The following is a 22887-nucleotide window of genomic DNA, read 5'->3' on the forward strand; positions in this document are numbered from 1 at the left end:
TAATTATTTATCATTAAAATGACTTCAATAAATTGACTGTATTTTTGATGATTTACATACTATATTGCCGTTTACAAATGCCGTATCTCTTTAAATAGAAATATGCAGGCCCAGTCAAGATTCAATATTGTTAGATAATCTGCTTTCATACATTAATTTAATAATTTCTTATGATTATCTTATTGCGTTAGAAATAATTATCAAAAGTAATTTCAACGTCTGTTTGTTCGGTTATCTTGTTTTGCTTCAGTAGTCCTGTGTAACTGGCTTCTGCAGTTTTCTATAAGTGTTTGTTTCAATCCATTTAGCGACATCTTCTTCACACGCATTGCATGTTTCGGGCACACCAGAACCCACGACGGAAAGAACGTCTCAACGAAGACTGCATAAAACTTGAAACAAAAATGGGTAAATATAGAGAAAAACCAGGAGGGTCGAAATACATTTCGGTTTTAAAAAAAGGTTTGAATTTTATATAAAAGTTAAAAACCTACACAGTGATTTATCTATTTTCACCTTCATATATGGTGTTATAGCGCACATATGGCGTTCACCCGTGAGTTTTTTTTATATTTCCTGAAAATATCTACCAGAGTAAAAGCGAAAAGAGTTTGAAATATAATTTTTACTTAACTATGACGTACAATCATTCATACAATTACACCGATGTAGTTTGATCGCATTTACTTCCAGGCAAGCAATCAGCCGCCTATCAGAAGCTATTTCCTTTAGTTAGCGGTATCATTTCCTTATCAGACAAATAGATCACTCGAGTATCCTTATATTGTACCACCGTTGGTGCTTTCATTCTACATTATAGATATAGATTTTAGTTAGTAAGTAAAGTTAACTTTCAAACAAGGCTTTATTTCAGGCCCGTTATATCCATCAAATGTTTTTGATTTTATAAATAGATGTTGTTTTGCTTTTTAGTTATTGTTTTGTTGTTGTTTTTTTTTGTTGTTTTTTTTGTTGTTGTTGTTTTGTTTGTTTTTTTGTGTGTGTATGTGTGTGTGTGTGTGTATGCGCGCGTGCGTTGGTGCGTGCCTGCGTTCGTGAGTGCGTGAGTGAGTGACAACAAATACTCTCCTCTCAAACTTTTGAAAAATATAAGAAAGTTAACCGTTTTGACAAAATAAATTTAAACAAAATAATTTACATTGTTTTATATCCTTTCATAAATGTTATGAACAATCAGGTAATATTATAAAGATGAAATCTAATATCACATGTAGCATCATTAATCCAATTGCTATGATAAAAATATGAATCGACAATACCATTTACGTGGTAGTGATAAATAACTTGTCATAGTACTTGTGACTCTAAGTACTCGAGCATTTGAATAGATACAACTGATATCAACATTATCGTGCTATATTAATTATTAATTTTTGGAATATAACAACTTAAGTCCGTTTCGATAGTAATTAACTTCATGCTCAAAAGAACCCTTGACACGCCTTCAAAGTGGCATATTGTCCATCAAAGTAAATAAAAAATAATTGTACACATAGAAAAGTTGAAATGATTTTCACATTTAGCCATAGTTGGGGGGGGGGGGGGTAATTTGTTGTTGTTGTTCATCTTTTTTTTTTCTTTGTTTCTTTTTTCTTTGTTTTGTTGTTAATGTTTTTGTTGTAGTTTTTGTTTACATGTATAAAAAATAACCCATGTGGCTCAAATAATTTTCAGATTGTATGGTTAATGTATAATTAATAAAAAAAGTGGGGCAGTCTTTTTTATATTTAATATGTTTTATGCAGTTTTTATATATATTTCATCTTATGATTTTAACAATTGGTCAATAAGCATTATTAGTCCGTTATCTTAATTCTACTCATCTTGACATAAAAACTATTTTACCATTCAATTTATTCAGTATTGTGAAAATACTTACATTGAATATAGATGGATTGCAAACAACTACTGCAATAGTAAAGATTTATATCATGTATCACGTGAAATAAAAACAGTAAATATCACTTTTAAAACGAAAAAATTGAGTCACTAGCTACATAGGGATTTAATATATTCTTGCAATGTTTGTGTCCCTTAAAATGTTGTAAAATTCTGTGCAAAATAAAGAAGAAAAAAAGAAGATTTTATATTTTTTGTAAGGGCAAGATACTAAAAACATGTGTGTTCTTTTTCACATTATTTGTATACGTGTTATTAGTTCAAAAAAGATCCTTTTAATGGTTTACGATTTATTTCCAACGCATGTTTATCGAACTGGAGAATTATCATAACAACCTTAACTAGTTTTATTTAATATTTATTTATATATGTGCGCATTAGTATGTACAGTATTCATCTATCTATATCTAGTCCCCTAGTCACATTTCAATAGCATTAAAATATGTAACGAAAAATGAAAGAAATTTGTTCGATAAAATATTATGTTCAATTATGATCGGAGCTCAGATACAATGCATTACGGACTGCACACTAAATGAATCGCTTATAATCAAACATAAATATCCTCAAATCATTGCAAAAAGATTTATGCTTCAACAAATTTGAACAAGGACCTGTCGTCAATAATATTTAATTTTGATGTAACATGTTGGTCTTCATCTAGTCGAACATAACGACCTGTTGATTTGGTCTGTATCCTGAAATAATCAACTGTTTCCATGGTTACTAAGTAGCGCATGTTGTTGTCATCGATGTTTTGCCTACCGTGTAAAGTTTGGAACGGCGACCCCGAAACATTGTAACCGTCGTACATATAAACAGTCGGTCTGGCAACAGACTAAAATTATAAAAATAAATAAATGTAAGTAAAAACCTTCAAATATTTTAATCGTGTATGAAGTTTTTGTTTTTTGTTGTTTTTTTTTTAGTATGTTTTTGAAATTGAGTAGGGCATGCGTGAAATCATCGCCAAACCTGCTAAATACAGCAGCAGAATATTTTGTTCTGGAACACTTTATTCTGTTTACGTATAATATTCATATATATTAAATAACTCAAACAATGTATGTTCAAAATCTTTCAAGATGCAACCATGTTCTGAAAACAACAAAATTGTCATGTTTTTTTGTTTGTTTTTTGTTTTGTATTTGTTGTTGTTGTTGTTGTTGTTTTTTCCAAACTTTATGAGTATCGTCATCAGATATGGCTTGATCAATAGTATGATAGTTCGTCATCGCGCATCTGCAAAATTCTTCCAACCGGACTCGAAGTAAAAATATGTTTTTATTCTAAAACATAGTTAAAATATCGAAAAATAACGAAGCGCACCAAAGATTTCTTATTAGTAGATGTTCTTGATATAAATTTAAAACAAACGTTGAAAGTTTTACTGCCTAGATAAGTCCTGAAAACGGGACAAGTTTTTTCTCTACGGACTCCCAAACAAAAAAAATATCCCGTTTTCAGGCTTAAACCAGAGAGTAAAACTTAAAACGTTTTTTTTTTAATTATATCAAGTGCTCAAGCCGATATTTGGTGCGCCAGTCCGATTGGGAGCATTTTGCAGGTGCGCTATGAGGTAGTATACTACTATTGTTAGTACACTTTACGTTAAAAAAAACAAGATCAATGTATACAGAATTTAGAACAAATTGTTTAAAGGACAATAATCCTAAAGTTGTGAAATAGTTTCATAGTTAAATTAATAGTTAATAGTTGCATTAAATTCAACAACCTCTATTTTATAAGATCCGTCGTCTTCTTGCTTCATGAAGAGAAACCTCACAAATGCATCATCTGGTTGAGCTAGTGAAGAAACTATACGGTTTCTACCTGCTCCATTATAATGCCAAAACTCATCATTTTCTTTGACATAAATCTTAAAATGTTTTCCATCCAGAACAGGCATTGCTGAAAACGTATTATTAAAAAATACTATTTAAGCTAGCATGTAACGAAGTGGAATAAAAAATTATTTATTCATAATAGTAATGCTTTAACAGTCAGTTTTTAAAAAATCTTAATAAAATGCACAATTATTACTTTCTTTAATATACATCATTCAGCATATAAGCTATTATCATGTTTACCCCATTAATTGTCATCTTTGATTTAAACAATATTGCTTACATTATTTGATTTTAATCAAAATGTAATTTGATTTGAATAGGAATTTATAATAAAACAAATTTTTGTAGATACTATACACTAATTCCACGGATAATTTTGCAACTGTTAGTCGAAAGTTCGTTCCAATCCTCTTATGCCCGGTTCGAGAAGAGAATATAATGACTATAACAGCTTAGAAGAGAAACCCAATCGAACGCAAAAGTATCAAAAAGGCGATCTGTCATATTTTATTTCATATATTTATTGAAAAACTGTTAGAAACATCTAGAGCATATCATTATTGTGTTTTTATATTTATTCTGACATATCTTTTTCCAACACTTCTTGCCATCGCGCAATCGAACAGGTATCTACCTATAACGGAAGCTCTTCTAAAGTATCAATCAAACAGGCTATTAGTGTTAAAATGACCAATGAAAATTCTGCCTTTATTCATTTCTTTACTGTTAATTTTACCGGAAGTCAAGGTGAAATCAGACGGCCTTCGGCCGAATAATGTGATATTAACCGGCAGATGACAAATTGACCGAGGCGATAGCAGATGTCAATATGACTTTCTGCCGGTGAATATCACATCATATTCAATGGTTCACTAGTTAATAATTGTTTCATAATATAAATAGGCTAATAATTAAAACAAGAGGGCCAAGATGGCCCTAGATTGCTCACCTGACCCATCGATCACATCCGAGCAATTACCTAGACAAGCATTCTGACCAAGTTTCATGACAGGTGAGTCAAAAATGTGTCCACTAGAGTGTTAACAAGGATTTGCCATATTTGAGCAGTGTGACCTTGATTTTGACCCTAGGTGACCCATATTCGAACTTGACCTAGAAATCATCAAAACAAACTATCAGACCAACTTCCAAATGTGTTTACAAATTTTTACCTCCTGTGACCTAGTTTTTTATTTGAGATAGTCCATGTTCGAACTCATCAAAGCAATTACATAGGCAAGCATTCTGATCAAGTTTGATAACAATTGAGTCAAAAAAAATTCTTGACAAAGTTTGATGATGATTGCCGCAAAAATGTGACCGCTAGAGTGTTAACAAACAAATATGGACGGACGACTGACATTCAACGATCCTAAAAGCTCACCCTGAGCTAGCTCAGGTGAGCTAAAAATCACAAAAAGTGCAACCTTATACACAAATGTTCATGTGTTTCATTGGGGCGCGGGAAAAAAGACGCACGTGTTAGGACTGCAACGGCTACGCGAACACTGCGCATACAAAAGCAATTCAAGTTTATACTATCAAATGTTGCGGTGTAGCCTGTAAGTATAATAGTGAAGTAATGACATTTTAATCGAGAAATGTGCTTTAAAGAACAATACGCAAAAAATAAAAATATTTTTAATGCGCGCACGTAATTAACAGTCTACGGTGTATGGTCATATTGAATATAAACATAGGAACTCGAGAACGGGACCGCAGATCGCGGCGCATATTTGCGATAGTGAACGGTTTTTAAAAATGTTTCTACTATGAGTATTATCCGAGTATATGACCTCAAACAATATATTATCAATTGAACACAATTTGTTATTATTAAAAACTGGTTAAATTTTACGGTAATATTTTTCAATTTACCGTAAATTTAACTGATTTTTAAATTAGCAGTTATATTAAATTGAGATATTACATAATGAAAGACCACCCACTCGCATAATATGAAAAGATATTCAAAGGTCGGACATACAATATGTAAAGCCGGTACGGATTCGGATTTATGCGCCGCAATATGCGGATCTGTTCCAGAGTTCCTATGAATATAATAAACTACGCTAAAAGTATAACAAGAAAAGCATTGATGCAAAGCATCAAAGGCGACGCCAAAAAAAAAGATCAAGTTTTGCACCTAAATACTTAACAAAAGATATAGCAGTACCATTACATGTGACCTGGAGGCTAGGTCCAGTTTAAATTGAAACTTAAAACAAAAGGATTGGTGCAAGATGCAAAGACAATAATTTTTAGTCAATTAACCAATCACTTTATAAGACTCATGCCATAAGAGAGAATTTCTTCAGATATATTTTACCAGATACAAGGATACCTGAGTCATCAGCATAAAACAAAAGCTTATTGCTTAGGGTTGCAGACATGTCATTGACATATATTTGACATAAAAGAAGACCTAAAATGAATCTCAGGGGGACACCAAAGGTACTCGGAATGTAATAGAATGAGTACCAGCCACATCCGCCAGCTGCTGCTCATCAGAGATAAGACTTGAACCATGTAAGAATGCCATTACCTATGGCAAATGCTAGAAGTTTCATGAAGAAGAAGAAGAACTTCTTCATGTGCAGTTTAGTGTGATCAACTGTAGCAAATGCCTTTTTTAGATCTAAAAGTATCATGCATACAATACTGCCTTTGTCCATTTCAAATTTAATACACTCTGTTAAATGAATCAAACATGTGTCAGTTGAAAAACCACTTCTAAACCCTGAATGAAACTGCTTGACCATGACTCGAACCCATGGCTGTCAAAAGACGAACTGAGCTATCCGGTCAGCTACACATTTTCTCTTTAATAATGAACAGTTCTAAATCACATCATATTTCCCCACTATATTGATTTGTGTCCTTGAATTTCTGATGGTGACAGAGCATAGTGAATTAAACTCAGGGTTATATGCAGTCACAGGATGAGAAAAACTTTCAGCCTGACCGGAACTCGAACCTGTGACCCACAGAAGAATGTACTGCGGCTGTAGCGATTGAGCTATCTGGCCGCTTAGACATTTTCTCCCCTAAATAGTGAACAGTTCTTAACCGTGACAGATACTTGTAGATTTTTTAATTAACAGGTAGATTAATTCTTAATTAAATACATAAGAGAAAAAACTTACATACTCATAGTCTTAATCAAAATAACAATTTATGTATTGTATAATTATTTTTACCAAAAAAGGGCTTAGACACTTATTGATTGTGCCATTATTTATAACAATATAATAGAATAGATAAATACAGAATCCCTAAAGAAAGCCCAACACGACAAAATTGAAAATGTTGCAGGCTCGGTTTGATTGAGCCTGTTCATGGACGGTACTGGTAAGTGCAAGTTACCGTCCACGCCCCCTAGCACCGGCTTAAGCAGAATTCAACATTTAAACATGAAATAGTAAAATTTTGAATTTACAAAATGAACATCTGTACTTATACATGTACATTATCTTATTTTTGTACAGATAAAAAACTAACCTTTTTCTTTGATAAAAATTTTTATGGGGGCTGATTTGTATTTTGCATCATGGGGCACCGAGCGAAAACATGAAAATACAACAAACTAACCTCTTTGTGGTAGATTGTATTTTCATGTTTTCATCTGGCGCCCGGTTACTTTTTGTACTTTGTCGGTTTACATGTGGCACAAATCACCAACTATAAAATTTCAAGTGCAAGTAACAATCTACTCTATGAAAAGTCTGGAGTCGGGTTGACTCTGGAGACCTGAAGGTTGAGACCGGTGTCCCTCCATTACAAATAGATAAAACAAAAGCTGTCCTTTTCAAACTATGCACATGTTAGAAAAAATTGAATAACAGCTCAGAATATGATTTTTGAGACTTTATAAATTACATTCTTGATCCATGTTAAGGACATTCTCTTCCCTAAAAGGACCAGTACTGACCTACTAAGTTAAAACAGAGTGTGGAATATATATCTATATTGCCATGCAACCGTCCTGTGGAATTGCACTATGGACCCTGCCGTCACTCAGTAATGGACACTAATTTAACCTCAATTCTGGATAAGTCATTGTGTTTTCAGAAAATAAACCACAACATCCAGGCTAAGTCACCCTTTACAATATTCTAACTGTAACTCTTTAAATACAGAAATATTATAAGTCTCACCATGTCCATATACAAAGATATACATATATGCACGTAACATTAATAATTCCCAGTTTCTATTTAATAAATATGAAATCCTAACATAAACATTAACATTGGTACTAATGGATGGAATTCAAAATCTAGTACAAAGAAAACTATAATGTTTAAACTCTATTATAGATACTATTATCAGCCAGCTAACACTGGGTATAAACACCTTTAATATGTAGACTAATCAATACATGTATAATTTTTATATTTATAAATTTAAATACAAGTCTCATCCATCATAACTGTAAGTCTTTAGATACAGAAATATTTTAAGTCACATTATATCCATATACTAAGATATACATGTATTCACATAACATAAATAATTCCCAGTTTCCATTAAAAATAAATATAACATCCTATTAACATTGGTATAAACATTGGTACTTGGATGGAATTCATAATCTTGTAGAAAGATAACTACATGTATAATGTATAGTATAAAATAAAAATCTCAAATAGTCTTTATCATAAAATAAAGATTGAGTTGTGTTAGTGTTTAAACATTAAATGTATATCTCTTACAATAACAAATACTGTTCCTCTTTTAACCTTCCATTAGACTATACTATATAATTAAGTGCATATACATTGTATATCAAGTGTTTAAAATTGACAATTTCAGGATGTTATCCTTTCTCTGTTTCAATATATGGACATGAGCACCTATATGCAAAGCTTTAATTTTCTAACTTTCATTTTTACCAAAGGTAATTTTAATAACAAATTATATACAAAAACACATAGAAAATAATAATTAGTTTCCACATATAGTGATTAGAAGATTCCTGTAATAGTGCAAAAATACCTGTAGGTATTTTTTAACTAACTGAACAAACTAGAAAATCCAGTCTAACGGTATATAAAAGCCAGTCAAAAACAATCTATCAATATTTACTCCTCAGGGCCTCTATGCTTTTGATGACCTTACAACTGGTAAATTTTATACAACAAAACAAGAAAAGTAATACCTAAGAAAAGAACAAATAATTTAGTAAATATGAGTTACTTCCCCCCTTAAAATAGTGAAAGCCTGAAACCCAAAAAGAACACCCTAAAAACAGCAAAATTATGAAATGTTGCAGGCTCAGTTTTATAAAACCATGCAAAGTAATGTTAAAGTATTCATAAAAAGTTAGATGGCCATGTGACAGCAGTAATTGCAGGAAAATCGGATTTAACTTTCAAAAATCCGGATACTGGTACACTTTTGTAAAAACAATCATTTCTGTCGCAATAGATATATGTAATAATATGGATGAAAATCAATAGGATAACCGATTACAAACAGTTTCCATTACCAAATCGTTATACTCATTTGCAGGTGAAAAAATTCTTCTTTGTATGAAAATTTTGAAAAATATATTAATGATGAAAAAAAGAATACGGCAATCAATGTAGACCACAACGAATATTCGAAAATCCGGGTTTTAGTATTGCCCAATAAAAAGCTAAGGACAAGCTGTTAAATTGAGCATGCAATTTCGTGAAAATAATATCACAATGCACATACTTTTAACATGAAATTATTAAATACTAATATAACAACAGATTTGTTTACTTGATTTTTACGAATTAAAATAAAACTAATTAACACAACGTGACATTAACTGCTAATAATAACAGCTCCTTCCATAGGCCAAAATAAAAAGCATTCCATAAGAGACGACGCCGCTCACCGGCGTCGCCAACAATCAAAAACTGGTTAGTGAACGTAATTTTCTGTAAAATCTCAATCACCGTCACAGAAGCTTCTTTTTTATAATCTTTGTTATAGGCTAAGTAAAATTGTCTGTCACTTATTTGCGTGATATAAAACATTTCATTTATATCTGGAAAAAATACCATAAAACAAGATAGGCAAAGAAAAGAAAGCCGATGCAAATTTTAACTTTTTAAAGTTTGTGTGCCAGTTTATAATCACATATTCAATCATTCACCCTACTTTTTTCTTTTCTTTTTTTTAAATAAATGTTTATGCCAAATTTAAGAGAGGAATTATTCAATTATTCAAAATTCCCACTTTTCAACCTGATTAATGAAAACATAAAATATCACAGACTTACCATATTTGAAGTAAAACAGGGTTCCATTTTGTTGCTCTAGTTTACTTTTTCCTCGGCACAATATGCAAGTCTTCGTTATTGTGTTGTAAAATACACACGTACAAATTGAACTTTCATCACATAATTGTGTGCAGAGAATTTTACTCCGGATTTGCGATACTTCATAACTTTTTTCAGAAGCATCACATACTTTACCGTTTAAAAGTGAATCCCCATAAAAATTCACGGTTTTTACAGAGCAACAAGCCGTTGTATATTTGGTCACTGGTTCTAACATTAACAAAAATACGAAACTGCGAAACATAATTAACAAAATTGTGACTCGAAATGTTTTGTTTTTCATATGATTTAAGTTAACTTATATGTGCTAACACGTAAAGAAAACAGACTACTTTCGCAACAATTTTTATTTCTTTTGCGCGTCTATTTTTTCAAAATGTATTTCCTAGAAAGTGTCGCTTTCCAAACAAACCATTGATGTGCAAAGAATTTTTTATTGGCTATAAAAATTAAACTATCACGATTTGATCGTATTTTATTGAATGCTGAAAATAAGTTACAGCAACACTTCAAAAATGTCAAGGGCTCATTCATTTTAAATGAAACTTTAAGTGATTTTATTAAAATAATATTTCCTGTTATTTCACAAAATACTGTAGTTATTGATGCCTTTTTTATTTTACAGATTCCCTTGTTTGTTTTACATCTAAAACGTCATTCAAATCTTTGAAAGCTACAGAAATACAGTGTAATAGTTTTTTGAAACGTATGTGATATATCAAAGAGTGCATTATATTTTATATAATTTGGTGACATGGCTCTTTGTATCTCAGACAAAAATACCAAACATTATTGACTGATCAATCGACGTTTATGACAGATAAATAATTATGCCTTTCTGTGTGTGTGTGCGTGTGTGTGGGCGCGCGCGCGTGCGTGCGGGCGTGCGTGTGTGTGTGTGCTTTTATTTATAATTTCGGAATTGGCTAATAACTTGATTATTTTTTCATTTGCTTTTTTTCGCTTAAGTACACTTAAAGTCATCAAGTACATATACATTGTGTTGAAGTCAAACAACATTTACATTTTGATACTTTAATGTCAAATAATTTCACTTATTTAGCGCTTTTCTTCTGGTAACATGCATCTAACATGCTGTAAATTTGAGCTGGCATCGATAGAGACGATATCGATCAATCTTTAACATTTTTCTGTCGATCAATAATCGATAGTCATTTGAAAAAATCGATAATTGTGATTAATTATTTTAATACCTATGTAATATGAAAGTTAACCCAAAACAAAGACATGTACAAAGACAGGTGGCAATGTCTAACACTAAGCTGTTGTTACATAATGGACACATTTCATAGCAGTGGTGACAACAAAATGGTTATATACAGGAAATAAGGAGTATATATCGATATATCGGTGTATCGCCGATATTTGTCATCCAATATTGATGTATCCTCAATCTGTTTTGCAATGAATCATTGACAGCTCTTCTCTTGAATGTTATAAATCTCAAGCTTTTCTTTTTCCAAAAGAAATGAAAATGTATTCTTTTCTTAGGCGTAATGTGCCTTTTAGAAATATGAAAACCCAAATAAACAAGGAAAGACAACATTCAAAGAACGCATCCCCACCAAAAGTCAGCAACTTTATCTGGTTATTATAAATATTTATGGTATCACTTTCTTAACATATTGTCGTAATTTACTGATCTAATCAAATGTCAATAGCGAGGTAGCTACGCAATTACTAGTACCTAAACGTTTTTTGTACTATTTATGTACAATGATATTATGGCATTAGCTGTAACTACGTATCTGATCGTTTTATTTTTACTTTATCCATCAACAACAAGTTACTAGGCCAATCATTGTTCAAATTGAATACTGTTTACGTGGATGCATTAGCTTACACCTAGCAAATAACAAAGTCTGCACGTATTTATTCAAACCCTCTATTGTGAAACATTCTCTTTTTGAATACATACAATCCGGTAAATACATTTATATTATTCCTTCCCCGGTATCATTACGTTTCTGATACTTCTTTTATTGTTTGCAATATATATCTTTAATTTCAAAAACATCAACATACTCTATAGTAAAGTAAATGATGGCACTAGAATTTTTCTGAACATATATCTCAAATGCAAAATTTAAAGATATTGTTAACCAAATGACATGTGATGATATATTGTTCAAATTGTGAATCTCAATATCTAGCCGTGATATAAAATGTAAAAGAAAGGTAGATGTCACTTTATATCTAAAGGTTACTACGCCTGAACATATATCTCAAATGCAAAGTTAAAGAAATTGTTAAACAAATGACATGTGATGATATTTTGTTCAAATTGTGAATCACAATATTTAGCCGTGATATAAAATGTAAAAGAAAGGTAGATGTCACTTTGTATCTAAAGGTTACCACGTTTGAAGTGATGTAATGTCATTTAATTAATTTTACGTAAGTAAATACATGTATTCAACATGAAATCGTATCGTTCAGTTTGAATAATGAATCGGTAATGTTCGGTTTCGATAATTAATTATTCATTTTGACCAATGACTAAGTAATGTTGGGTTTAGATAACAAATTGGTGTTATTTAATTTCAGCCATGTCTCAGTCACATTTATAACACTTTAATGAAACATGATTTTATGAATGTTGTTTACAATTGTACATTATGTAACTTATGCATAAAAGATAGTATATTAGAATAAAGACATAGTGTGGTCGTAGTAAAGTATATCTATGTACATTTGAAAGCGTGATAACGTGATATCAGTTTGTATTTAACTAAGATTTTAACATATGGAGAAAAATATAGAACGATTGAATATTCAATTATAATTTGTCTTCTAAATAAAGTGAATATAGACGTAAGGTAGACATTGACAAAACGATCCATCCATTGGCATACTCACCTGATACTATTTGACACATGGTTCTCCTACGTGGTATTTATTATATTCAATTATAAATTTAGACAAAACGCATAGCAACAATATTTCACAATACAATTATACATATTATACTAAAAAAAATACAAAAACATTAATGATAAAAACATATTGTTACACTAGCACTTTGTACAATATAACAAATTATATTACTATTACTTTCACTACAAGAAGTTTACAATCATAACGTCTCTGGACGATTAAGCAAAGTCAAATTTACTGAAAACGATACATTCATAACTACAGAAAAAAAGAGATTTCAAAATTGTTGCTTAATTACGAAATATTTGTGAAAGCGTCCTATATATGAAACGATTGATATTTAACATATTAAAAATAGTTAAAAGATGTTTACAGTATTTATTATTTATTAATTAACAGCTAATTAATACTATCTGAAAAAGAATGAATGTCATGAAACATCCATTGCTATTTGTGCCCCCATTTTGCTCTGTCACCCTAACGTGAAAAAAAGATAAAGTTATTTTGTTTCAGGCAATAAAAAATCAGTTTAATAGTAATTTGCATTCATTATTTTTTTCCGTTAATAGAACAGAACATATCGTTTATTAAAATTTAGATTTAAACATAGTTTATCATCTATACATGCATTACATTGAATATAAAGATCATGTCAAATAAATAATAAAATTAATAAATATGAATATAAATATAAATATTATTTACGTAAATGAACGTATGTGTGGACAAACATATTAATAGACACCTTAAACAGTCGACAATAAATAAAAAGTTTATGATAAGTCATTTTTTCGTAGCGTATTTTCACGAATTTTAAGAGCACATTTGATGAACATCACCAATTTGTCATTGTCTTTTGATTTACAGATCTTAGCAGTTCAATTAGCTTAAACATACTAGGCCGAAGTGGAAAATATTCATTTATATATCGTTTTCTCATTAACAATCCCAATCACACGGAGCTTGCGAAAACTAAGGTTTCCATTCTAACTGGAAGTGAATTCGGTTTCAGTGAATATACAGAGCTGCGAGACGTGAGGGTTTAAGCCCTTCTAGGAGCCAACCTTTTTCAAAGTCTGGTCAGATTATTCCTTTTCTTTTTATTATTTTTAAATTCTTGAATTAAGATATACTTGCAAATTAATATGTATCTTTTATTGTAACATTGGTGAAATAATGGTGATTTTACAAATTAAAATGTAAATATTTACAAATCTAGATGGTTAATATGTTAACCTACCTTTTGGCACATATGTCCGGAATGTATCTAGATGATTGCTATTACTTCTAAACTACCTTTTATTGAATGTTTGAAAAAGATGTTACTTGGAATTTTATTGAAGCACAAAATAAACTCTGATTAATCTACTTTGATATACAGATTTCATGTAGCACTTTGTCGCATCTAAGTTTTTATCATGTCAAATAAATATTTGCATCAAATGTATATGTCATTGGATATAATATATTCAAATTTCTGGAAAATAAGAAAAGAAGAAAAGAATATGATAGGTCGACATGTTAAAACATTTTTATTAATATGTAGAGCCAAAGCCAAATTAAAATTTAACGCATTTTGTTGTATTGACTGTTCTTTCATCCTAGTAAAAACACTTGCTCATATTATTTCATTTTTCCTTTTTAAAATAAAGTGGCAAAATATTTTTCTCGCATTACATAATATCTTAACATCCATTTAGGTTTGTCGTTTATATCATGATAGTATTTAACAGCTGTTTTATTTGTTTTCGTAATTTGTTTTTGTACTTAGTGCGTTTTAAGGAAAAACACAATTTAAACATCTTTTGTCATAGGACCTTATCACATATGAAGATGACGAGTCGCAATTACTGTTTTAATAAAACGTCTGATTATGTAATGTGTAACAGCATGTAAAGTTTTCCAAACTGTGATTATATCTAATTTTCTAATACGATTTTTTTTAGATTATATTTATTCTGATTTGTTAAAATGCATTGGATGTCTAAAGTTCTAAATTGCTAGTATTAAATAAATCCTGAAATCGGATTAAGGAAACCATAGATTCAGACTCAATTTGCTATTGTTTCAAATTAAACTTTAATATAAATTCCATTATATTCTTTTCTATATATTTGACTCTAACACTCTGGCTTTACTTCAAGTAGAAATCAGTAATAAGTAAATTAATTAGAATCATGTTTTCATAATTTAGCATTAATTACATTGTGATGCTTGATGTGCAAATTAATTAAACTAATGAATGAATGATAAGAAAGAAAACTTTGCAATTAACTTTTAGAACAAATGCACCCATAGTATGTATAGTACAAATGATGACACAATTGTCAAAACGAAACAAATTTTTCATTCGTTCTTTAAGTAAGCTATTTTTAAACAAGCATATGATTTGTTGATGTTGACTTTAATTGATACATCGACACGAAATGGCATCAACTTATCTGTCCTTATTGATACAACGAACGCCACGGAAACATACCAAGACATCTATTTTCTGTTTCAAAAATGTACAAAAGTAAAAATAATAATATTAACAAGAAATAGTTATTTTCCACTAATAATGGTTGATTTTCAAAACAAATAGGAACAGCTTTTTAAAAAAAGAAGAATGTTGTTTTGTTAGAAATCATAGACATTGATCTACGTGTTAAATTATGAGAAAAACAGTAACTAAAAAGATACGAAATTGAAAATTCATTATATGGAAAGGCATTACTTTTATGTCTGTGTGTGTTTTGTTTTGTAATGCAGTTTCAAAGAATGATTAAACATAATTCAACTTGATTAAGAAAAAATAGTCATCTATATCAAAACTATTTTGAAATCTTTGGGAAAAAATGTTCGCATTACCCATAATCATTATGAAATGCAACTATTTATTGTAATATTTGCGTCAAAGGAGCAGTCAGTAGCTCTATCCAATTACTTCCCACGATTGAAATTATCTAGCATTGCATTAAACTGTTTTTTGAGTAGATCAAATGTTGATGCAAATGCTTCAGGCTGTAATAACTATTAAAAACTTTATATTGAGTTGAGCAAGAAAGTTGTTTTCAATTTTCACTTCAAAGAAAGTTATCTAAAACACTTTAGACTTGCGATGTTTTTTTAAAGCACCCATAGCAATAAAGGCAATTGCACCGGTTCTGTCAAATAGAGATAGATATTTTGTATTTTAAACACAATACCCCTCCCCACAAAATTTCAATGGATGACATACAATTGCAGGGACATTGTGAAAATAAAAGAACATAATGCATGTTACAGTAAAAGATCTATACGATTGACACAATCTGATAGTCATAGAAAAATATTTGCAATCGTTAGAAATACATTCTATATAGTATTTTCAGACAATTCTGATGGCTTATTTAAAATTCAGAGAAAACATACAAACTGCAGATACATGATATATGGCAGAATATCGGAATATATTTTGCGATTGATATCTTTTCTGAAATAGTAACAATACCCATTCTGTGGCAAATGTAATAGTGTGTATACTTGACTATTCTGTTTGTTGCATGGTTTGTATGCTGGCACGTACTGTGATCTTGTTAATTTTCATTAGCAGTGATTTCTTTCCATTTCCTCATATCCGATTTTGTGTCCGTCTCCGCTCTTTTTTCTTACACTCCTACCTTACCCTATCATTCCGTATCTGCTATTTTGCGATTTTTCATATTTTTGTTATTAATCTGTTAATTGTAACAGTTATAAGAAGTCTCCCCCTACTTTCTTCACCCTCGTGTTCTCTTCCGATTTTAATCTATAGTTTCATATGTTAATAGAAAATAAAGTTTTTGTGTCGTCTGCTTCAGTGGAGCGGCGACATATAGAGAGAATTTCTCCTACGTCTGTCTGTCTGTCCGTCCGTTCGCCACAAAACTTTTACAGGAATTATCAGTACCAAGTCTAGTCATGCATATCGTCAACATTTTCCGGTTCAATGATTTTGTCCCTCTTTCTTGTCTGTATGTCTGTCTGTCGCACAATTTGTCCGGAGTACTCAAAACCTACTGGTGCAATGTGGCAGGATTGTGTCGCCGTCTGCGTTCTGTTATCGTCGCCTTGCACAAAAAGGGCGATGATCTCTATAGGATTATATTCGTTGTCAATCGAAACTTGATAGACAACAGGTCATAATGAACTGCAAATATTTTCATGGGTTTATTTCCATTCGTGTTGATGTAAAAGAAATATTGCATGCTTGCATGTTGTCGCGAATGATCGCGATTATCTCTTTTTGTTATTATTTGAATAGGGATTAGGATTATAAATGTATTGGTTTTCATTTCATAGTGGTAAATTGTTAAAGGATTTGTATTTATGATCAATGATGTATAACGTTTATAATTATCTAGAAACTGCTAGAAATGATTGATGTATTTGTTCTGTTGAATTCTATAGTAGTTTAGAATATACTAGTAATTTCATCTAGTATAATCTTTGATAGTATATATTGTAAGTATTTTGTCAATGTTAATTCAATCATTGATTCGTTCTAAAAGGTAAAAGTATTCTGAAAAGTATTATAAAAAAGTATTCTTAAAAGTGTGTTAAAAGTTGATTATTGTAAAGTGTAAAGTTGTTAAAGGTAAAAGAGGATTAAAAATAAAAGTGAAACAAGACAAATGGATTGTTGTGCTTATTAAAAGGATTATAAAAGATATTGTAAAAAGGATTATATTCCAGTGTGATGATTTTGAACCAGGATTTATAAAATACACAATTATTGCTCTCCCACAACAGAAACTAAAGGACACCTATAAAAGATCATCACACATGTCTGCTATAAATCTTGTATGATATTGAATATTGCTTTTTCATTTAGATTAAAGAGATTATTTACCATATCAAATCTGCAATGTTTTGATTAAACTACACTGAAATAGTCATTTAAATGCGCATTTTTTCTATTAAAGAAATGTCCTTGTTTGAGAAATTGAGAGAAATGATTTATGGTATAGAAGAATGGATTAAACGTCTGTTATTTCTTAGAACATTCTTCTGTTAACACTCACTTGGTAATATTATAAAAAGGCAGCAGTGGTTTATAGAATGTTACACAAGCACCCTATGACAGTTAAAGTTGTATGCTTATAGATCATAAAAATATAAATGCATATATTTATTTAATCTTTACCTAACGGGAGAATTTGATTGTTGAGTCTACCAATTTCTGTTGTCTCAAATATCAAGGAATTCAATTATTATGAGCATTTTGTGTTCCTTTTTAGTTGAAGTAATGATACTCAAAAGTAAACCATTTATTAAAGAGAATTGTTAATTTAAAAAAAAATGAATAACCAAACTGTCGTTAAATGGTTCTTAATTTTTTGTAAGATCACTGCAATAACTAAGGTCTTTATAACCTTGATAGTGATTATCAAATCAAGCTATGTAAACATTAAATATATACATATCATACGCTTTTACTTTAGGATCCTGGTACATGAAAACATCTGGCTTATATTAGTTAAAGTCATAGAGAAAGACTGATAAGTCAGTCCTTTTATTTAACAAAATAAGAATTATCTCACGGTTCAGAATTGTTCACTATGATTTTTCTGTAGGCAGCCGGATATGTAGCACAGTCGGTAGAGCCACGGTATGGTATACCAAGGAGACCGGCTTGTAACCCGGTCATGTTGCATATCTTTTTTGTCATATGAAGACAACACTTTAGAATCTTAGTCGATGGATTATTTGTTTAAAATCGCTTTGAATAAAAAGAAAGTGTCATATTGAATTCCTTGGTATTCGCTGTAGAGCCACATCTGTTTCAAACATAAATGGTGGGTAAATTTAATTTCACTGTCATCCAATGAGAGATTCAATTAATCTAGGTCTTATTTACAATTAAGTCAAGTTAAAGTTTAGAATTTCAGTTTTTAATTTTATTTCCAATCTATACTCATATTTAAATCTACTTAAGATAATTCCAATCCTAATGCATTACCTCCGCTATGAAGAGTATTCAAATAGGCTAGAACTACTGTTAACTACATCGAAAATGAGGGCCGTGGGTTCAATCCCCAGAAGGGTCAACTTTTTTTCTTTCTTTTTTTCTTTTAACATTATTTATGTATCTCTCATGTCCCATTTTGAAAGAAAAATTGTTTTATTTTGATTTTTTAATTTATATAGGTATTTATTGGCTAAATTATGCTAAATCTAGTAATAAATATGGTACCTGATATTTTCAAAGTGTAATAAAATAAAAACTAGACGGTAAAAGTATTTCATATTTTACTAGATCAACAAATATACTTCTTTAAAAATTTCTGGAAACTTTGAAAACAGGCACTCATTTGGGTCAATTTTAAGGATTTTTTAAATTAGGCTCCCTAAGTAGGAAAATGGTCAGACACGTGGTAAAAATGGGTGGGGTAGGGTAACATTTTTATACAGATGTCATAAATTTTAAGTAGAAACCATAATTTTACTTGTGTGGATTGTTAGCTGAATGATACTATTTGTTTCTTATTAACAATTAATGGGAAAACAGTTTTCATTAGAATGTTATTGCAGATTATTTAAAGGTTCCTCATTTCTAAAAAAGGGCCCTCATAACATCCTAGCTTGAGTTCAGAAAAGTGGCCATAACTTGATTTCCGTACGGTAAACTTTGTTTAAATTGTGCATACAGGTGTACTTTAAGGTATATATCTGACCTATGATGTCAATTTTTTAGTTCCTTATAGTGCCCATTAGGGTCGTAATACCTTAAATCACAGTCACTGTTATTTCATTTAAATCGATATTGAAAGGAATAGCAGTATATTATTTAAAAGTATGAAATAACCTGATTATAGAAAGTTTATTCATCAGAGAAAACAAGATAAAAAAACAATATATGACCTTTTAGAAAATCTTTGAGATATTAACAAAGAAAAAGTCATGTCCCACGATCTTGACAAGATCTCCGACTTGTTTGAATAATCTGCAATGACGGGAAATTGTGCAATGTCTTTATGAAAATATTATATATTTACGATATAATGTTAATTAAGTTAACCTTTTAATGAAGAGCTTTTATGACGTAATGATCGTTCTAAATGCCAAAGCATGAGCCTTATTCCAACTTCTTACTTCTTACAAAAGGTACATGAAAACAATATACAGAAAAATATACACCACAAAAGTGAACCTGATAAACAAGTGTGGAATAAATTCTGAGTTTTACATTCATGTAGATATTTTATCAATGCTTGGGACACAGTAGGCTGTTTAAATTCCTTGCTTGTATTTTTTCTTAACCTGGAGATAGACCTTTAAATATCAAGTATTAAAATGTATTTCTTTAGTGTTTAGTGCATGGTAAACAAATATACTGACTTCCTTAAAATAATAGTACTAACTACCTTAAGAAGAACCTGAACATGTAAGGTACATGTAATCTTTAATCTATTAATTTCACTCGGCATAAGACTTAATAATAACAAAACAAAACGCAACTGGCAATACTTTAATTTTAGCAAATGCTTTCTATTAATTTGCCTGTTAATATAAACAATAAAAACAAACACTAAATAATTTCAATACCAATTATATTTTCAGATAATCGGATCTGTAATAACCTCTAACGGGTTCGCCTGTCAACACAATGGATGACAGATAACCTGTAAATTGACTTAGCAACACGAATATTTTCAGCATAGATTGACTAGTAATACGGAAAAAAATGTTTGAATATAAATATTTAATTCATTCACTTATGAACATGTATGGTTCCATTAATTATCGTGTTCAATCTTTCTACGCCTGCTTTACATTGACGAAGATTATATTTATATATTTACAAGTATACATATAACAGAAATGTTTTAACACCTTTGCAGGAGAGGAAAGGATGGAGGTTAAAATATTGTATGTATTTGTGTAAAATATATTCTTAAACTTAATTCATTCAGCGTGTAGCTTGTTTAGAAAGAATGAAATGGTAGAGACGTTTAAGATCGTTCAACAAGATAATATGAACACATCTATAACATTATCAATTAACAATTTTAAATTGTGCCATCGCTACAGGATGTGAAAGGTAGCTTAAGCTTTCAACTACCGTGTGACCTTGAAACCAAGTCTACAAAATTTTCAAATTTTGCTTTCTGCTTGTCCTTTAAGGTCAATTTTGTTTGCTTCAAATAAACGTTCCAAAGTTAAATTCTGTATGTGTTTTTGTAATTCAGCACTGCTGAAACTATGTATGTTAGTTAAGTATATTATAACAACTACGGTTTCTTATTGAACAGTGGATTCTTACTTTGGTTAACGTCACAAACATGTTTATTTATATATAATTGTCCCAATAACGCTTTTATTCGTTCGGATAAATTAGTGTTTTGTTATCATTCCATTCCAATGTTTTGATGATTTACATGGACTTACACCAAAATTGGGCATGAATCATACTTACAGCTGAAAATACCCAAACAGTATGAAAACTTATTTAAACTTCATGTAAAGAGAAACACATGAATTCTGGAAATGTACACATTCTTACAATATAATTTCCATATCCTTTTTTCTGAATGAGTATGTAGATTCTGCTTACAAAATCCACGTGTCAAATTAGGCAGAATTAATTGTATTGGGTTATAAAAGCATTAAACAAATCACTTTATCGTCGTCTAGTAAATATCTGTTATCCAATAAATCAACCAGACAGATTATTTTTGGGAATGTTTAGATAATCCAAACTAATTTTCTTTTTTAATTGTCAATGAAATAGGGAAAATAAGAATCCCTACAGAAAGCCCACCAAACGTTGATCAGTTTCTTTTATAAGATTAAGTCATTTAGAAGCATTTAAAATCGTATTAGAATGAAAATTTAAAAACCATATGCATGCTGGTAAAATTTTGAAAACAACAAAAGTTATTAATAAAGAAGTTTACGATTTAAGTACGTAAAAAGATTAAAGTTGTAATTTACGTGTCTGATAGTGTCACTTATTCCTACCAATACTCTTTAAGAAGAAAATAAATAAAACCTGATTTTGTTTGTGAATAGACTTAATTACATTGAAATGACAAACGAATGTTTTTTGTTTTATTTTTTATCCTTTTTTCAAACATAAATCATATAATCATCTTTACTATAATGTTTCTTGTAGTATTTTTTTCAAATAATTTCATCCATGATTTTCACTTTTTACCTATGACTTTGTTTAAATAATGTGTCACTTCAAAAGTAAATTTTCATTCCAATTTTGATTCAGCAACTGTATGAAAGAAAAGCTTTTATTTTCACAGTGCGTCAGAAAGTAAAACATTTTATGTACACCGTTCTCCGAATGAAAACCGATGTGAAAACTTAAGACATCATAAAAAGGCATCATGAAATGACTCCTTGAATCCCGGCAGTTTCTTTTTGTACGATGTAAAATTCGATGAAAATAGTATGGCACGTGAGTGTATTCTAATTAAAGAAAAGAAAAAAACACAATCATATGGGTTGAATATATGATTGATGATGTATTTTAACATTATTATGCAAAAACACGATCTGTGTTGCAAAGGAAAAACATTACTGATAACTGTCATATCAATGAATAACATACATTGTATATCAGAATACGAATGGTGCATGACCGGTTTAAAATATATTAAAGTAGGCGCTTAGCAGTGATCGTAGTTTGTGTCCACCTCTTGCTCTGGAATTTCTGTCTTCCTTGGAGATCAAATTCTGACAGCAGAGAAACTTTAAATTACAATATCAACTTTTACAAGTTATAAGTTATTGTAACCGCAGACGAACAGTTTGCAAAAGCTTTTAGTGTACATTAAGTGTTTCTAGTAATCTTTGCTTTTTTATATTGATATAACATCTAATGAAAGTGTGGGGTTTCCTCTTTATTCAGTTTTAGAGCAAAGCGAATCGGGGGTAATAATTTATTAA

The 22887-nt window shown here is 30.3% G+C and overlaps 1 protein-coding gene across 1 annotated transcript; it reads right to left on the reverse strand.

The window, feature by feature from the left end:
• Positions 1 to 2320: 2320 nt before the first annotated feature.
• On the reverse strand, positions 2321 to 3834 carry LOC132732706 (uncharacterized). The gene is made up of 2 exons (XM_060719177.1): positions 3656 to 3834; positions 2321 to 2758 (listed from the first exon to the last, which is right to left on the reverse strand). The coding sequence occupies exons 1-2, from the start codon at positions 3827 to 3829 to the stop codon at positions 2507 to 2509; spliced, it is 426 nt and encodes a 141-aa protein (XP_060575160.1). The 5' UTR covers positions 3830 to 3834; the 3' UTR covers positions 2321 to 2506.
• Positions 3835 to 22887: the final 19053 nt, after the last annotated feature.

The sequence above is a fragment of the Ruditapes philippinarum genome, unplaced genomic scaffold (genome assembly GCF_026571515.1).
Source record: "Ruditapes philippinarum isolate M1 unplaced genomic scaffold, ASM2657151v2 ctg3733_1_1_1_1, whole genome shotgun sequence".
NCBI classification, from domain to species: domain Eukaryota; kingdom Metazoa; phylum Mollusca; class Bivalvia; order Venerida; family Veneridae; genus Ruditapes; species Ruditapes philippinarum.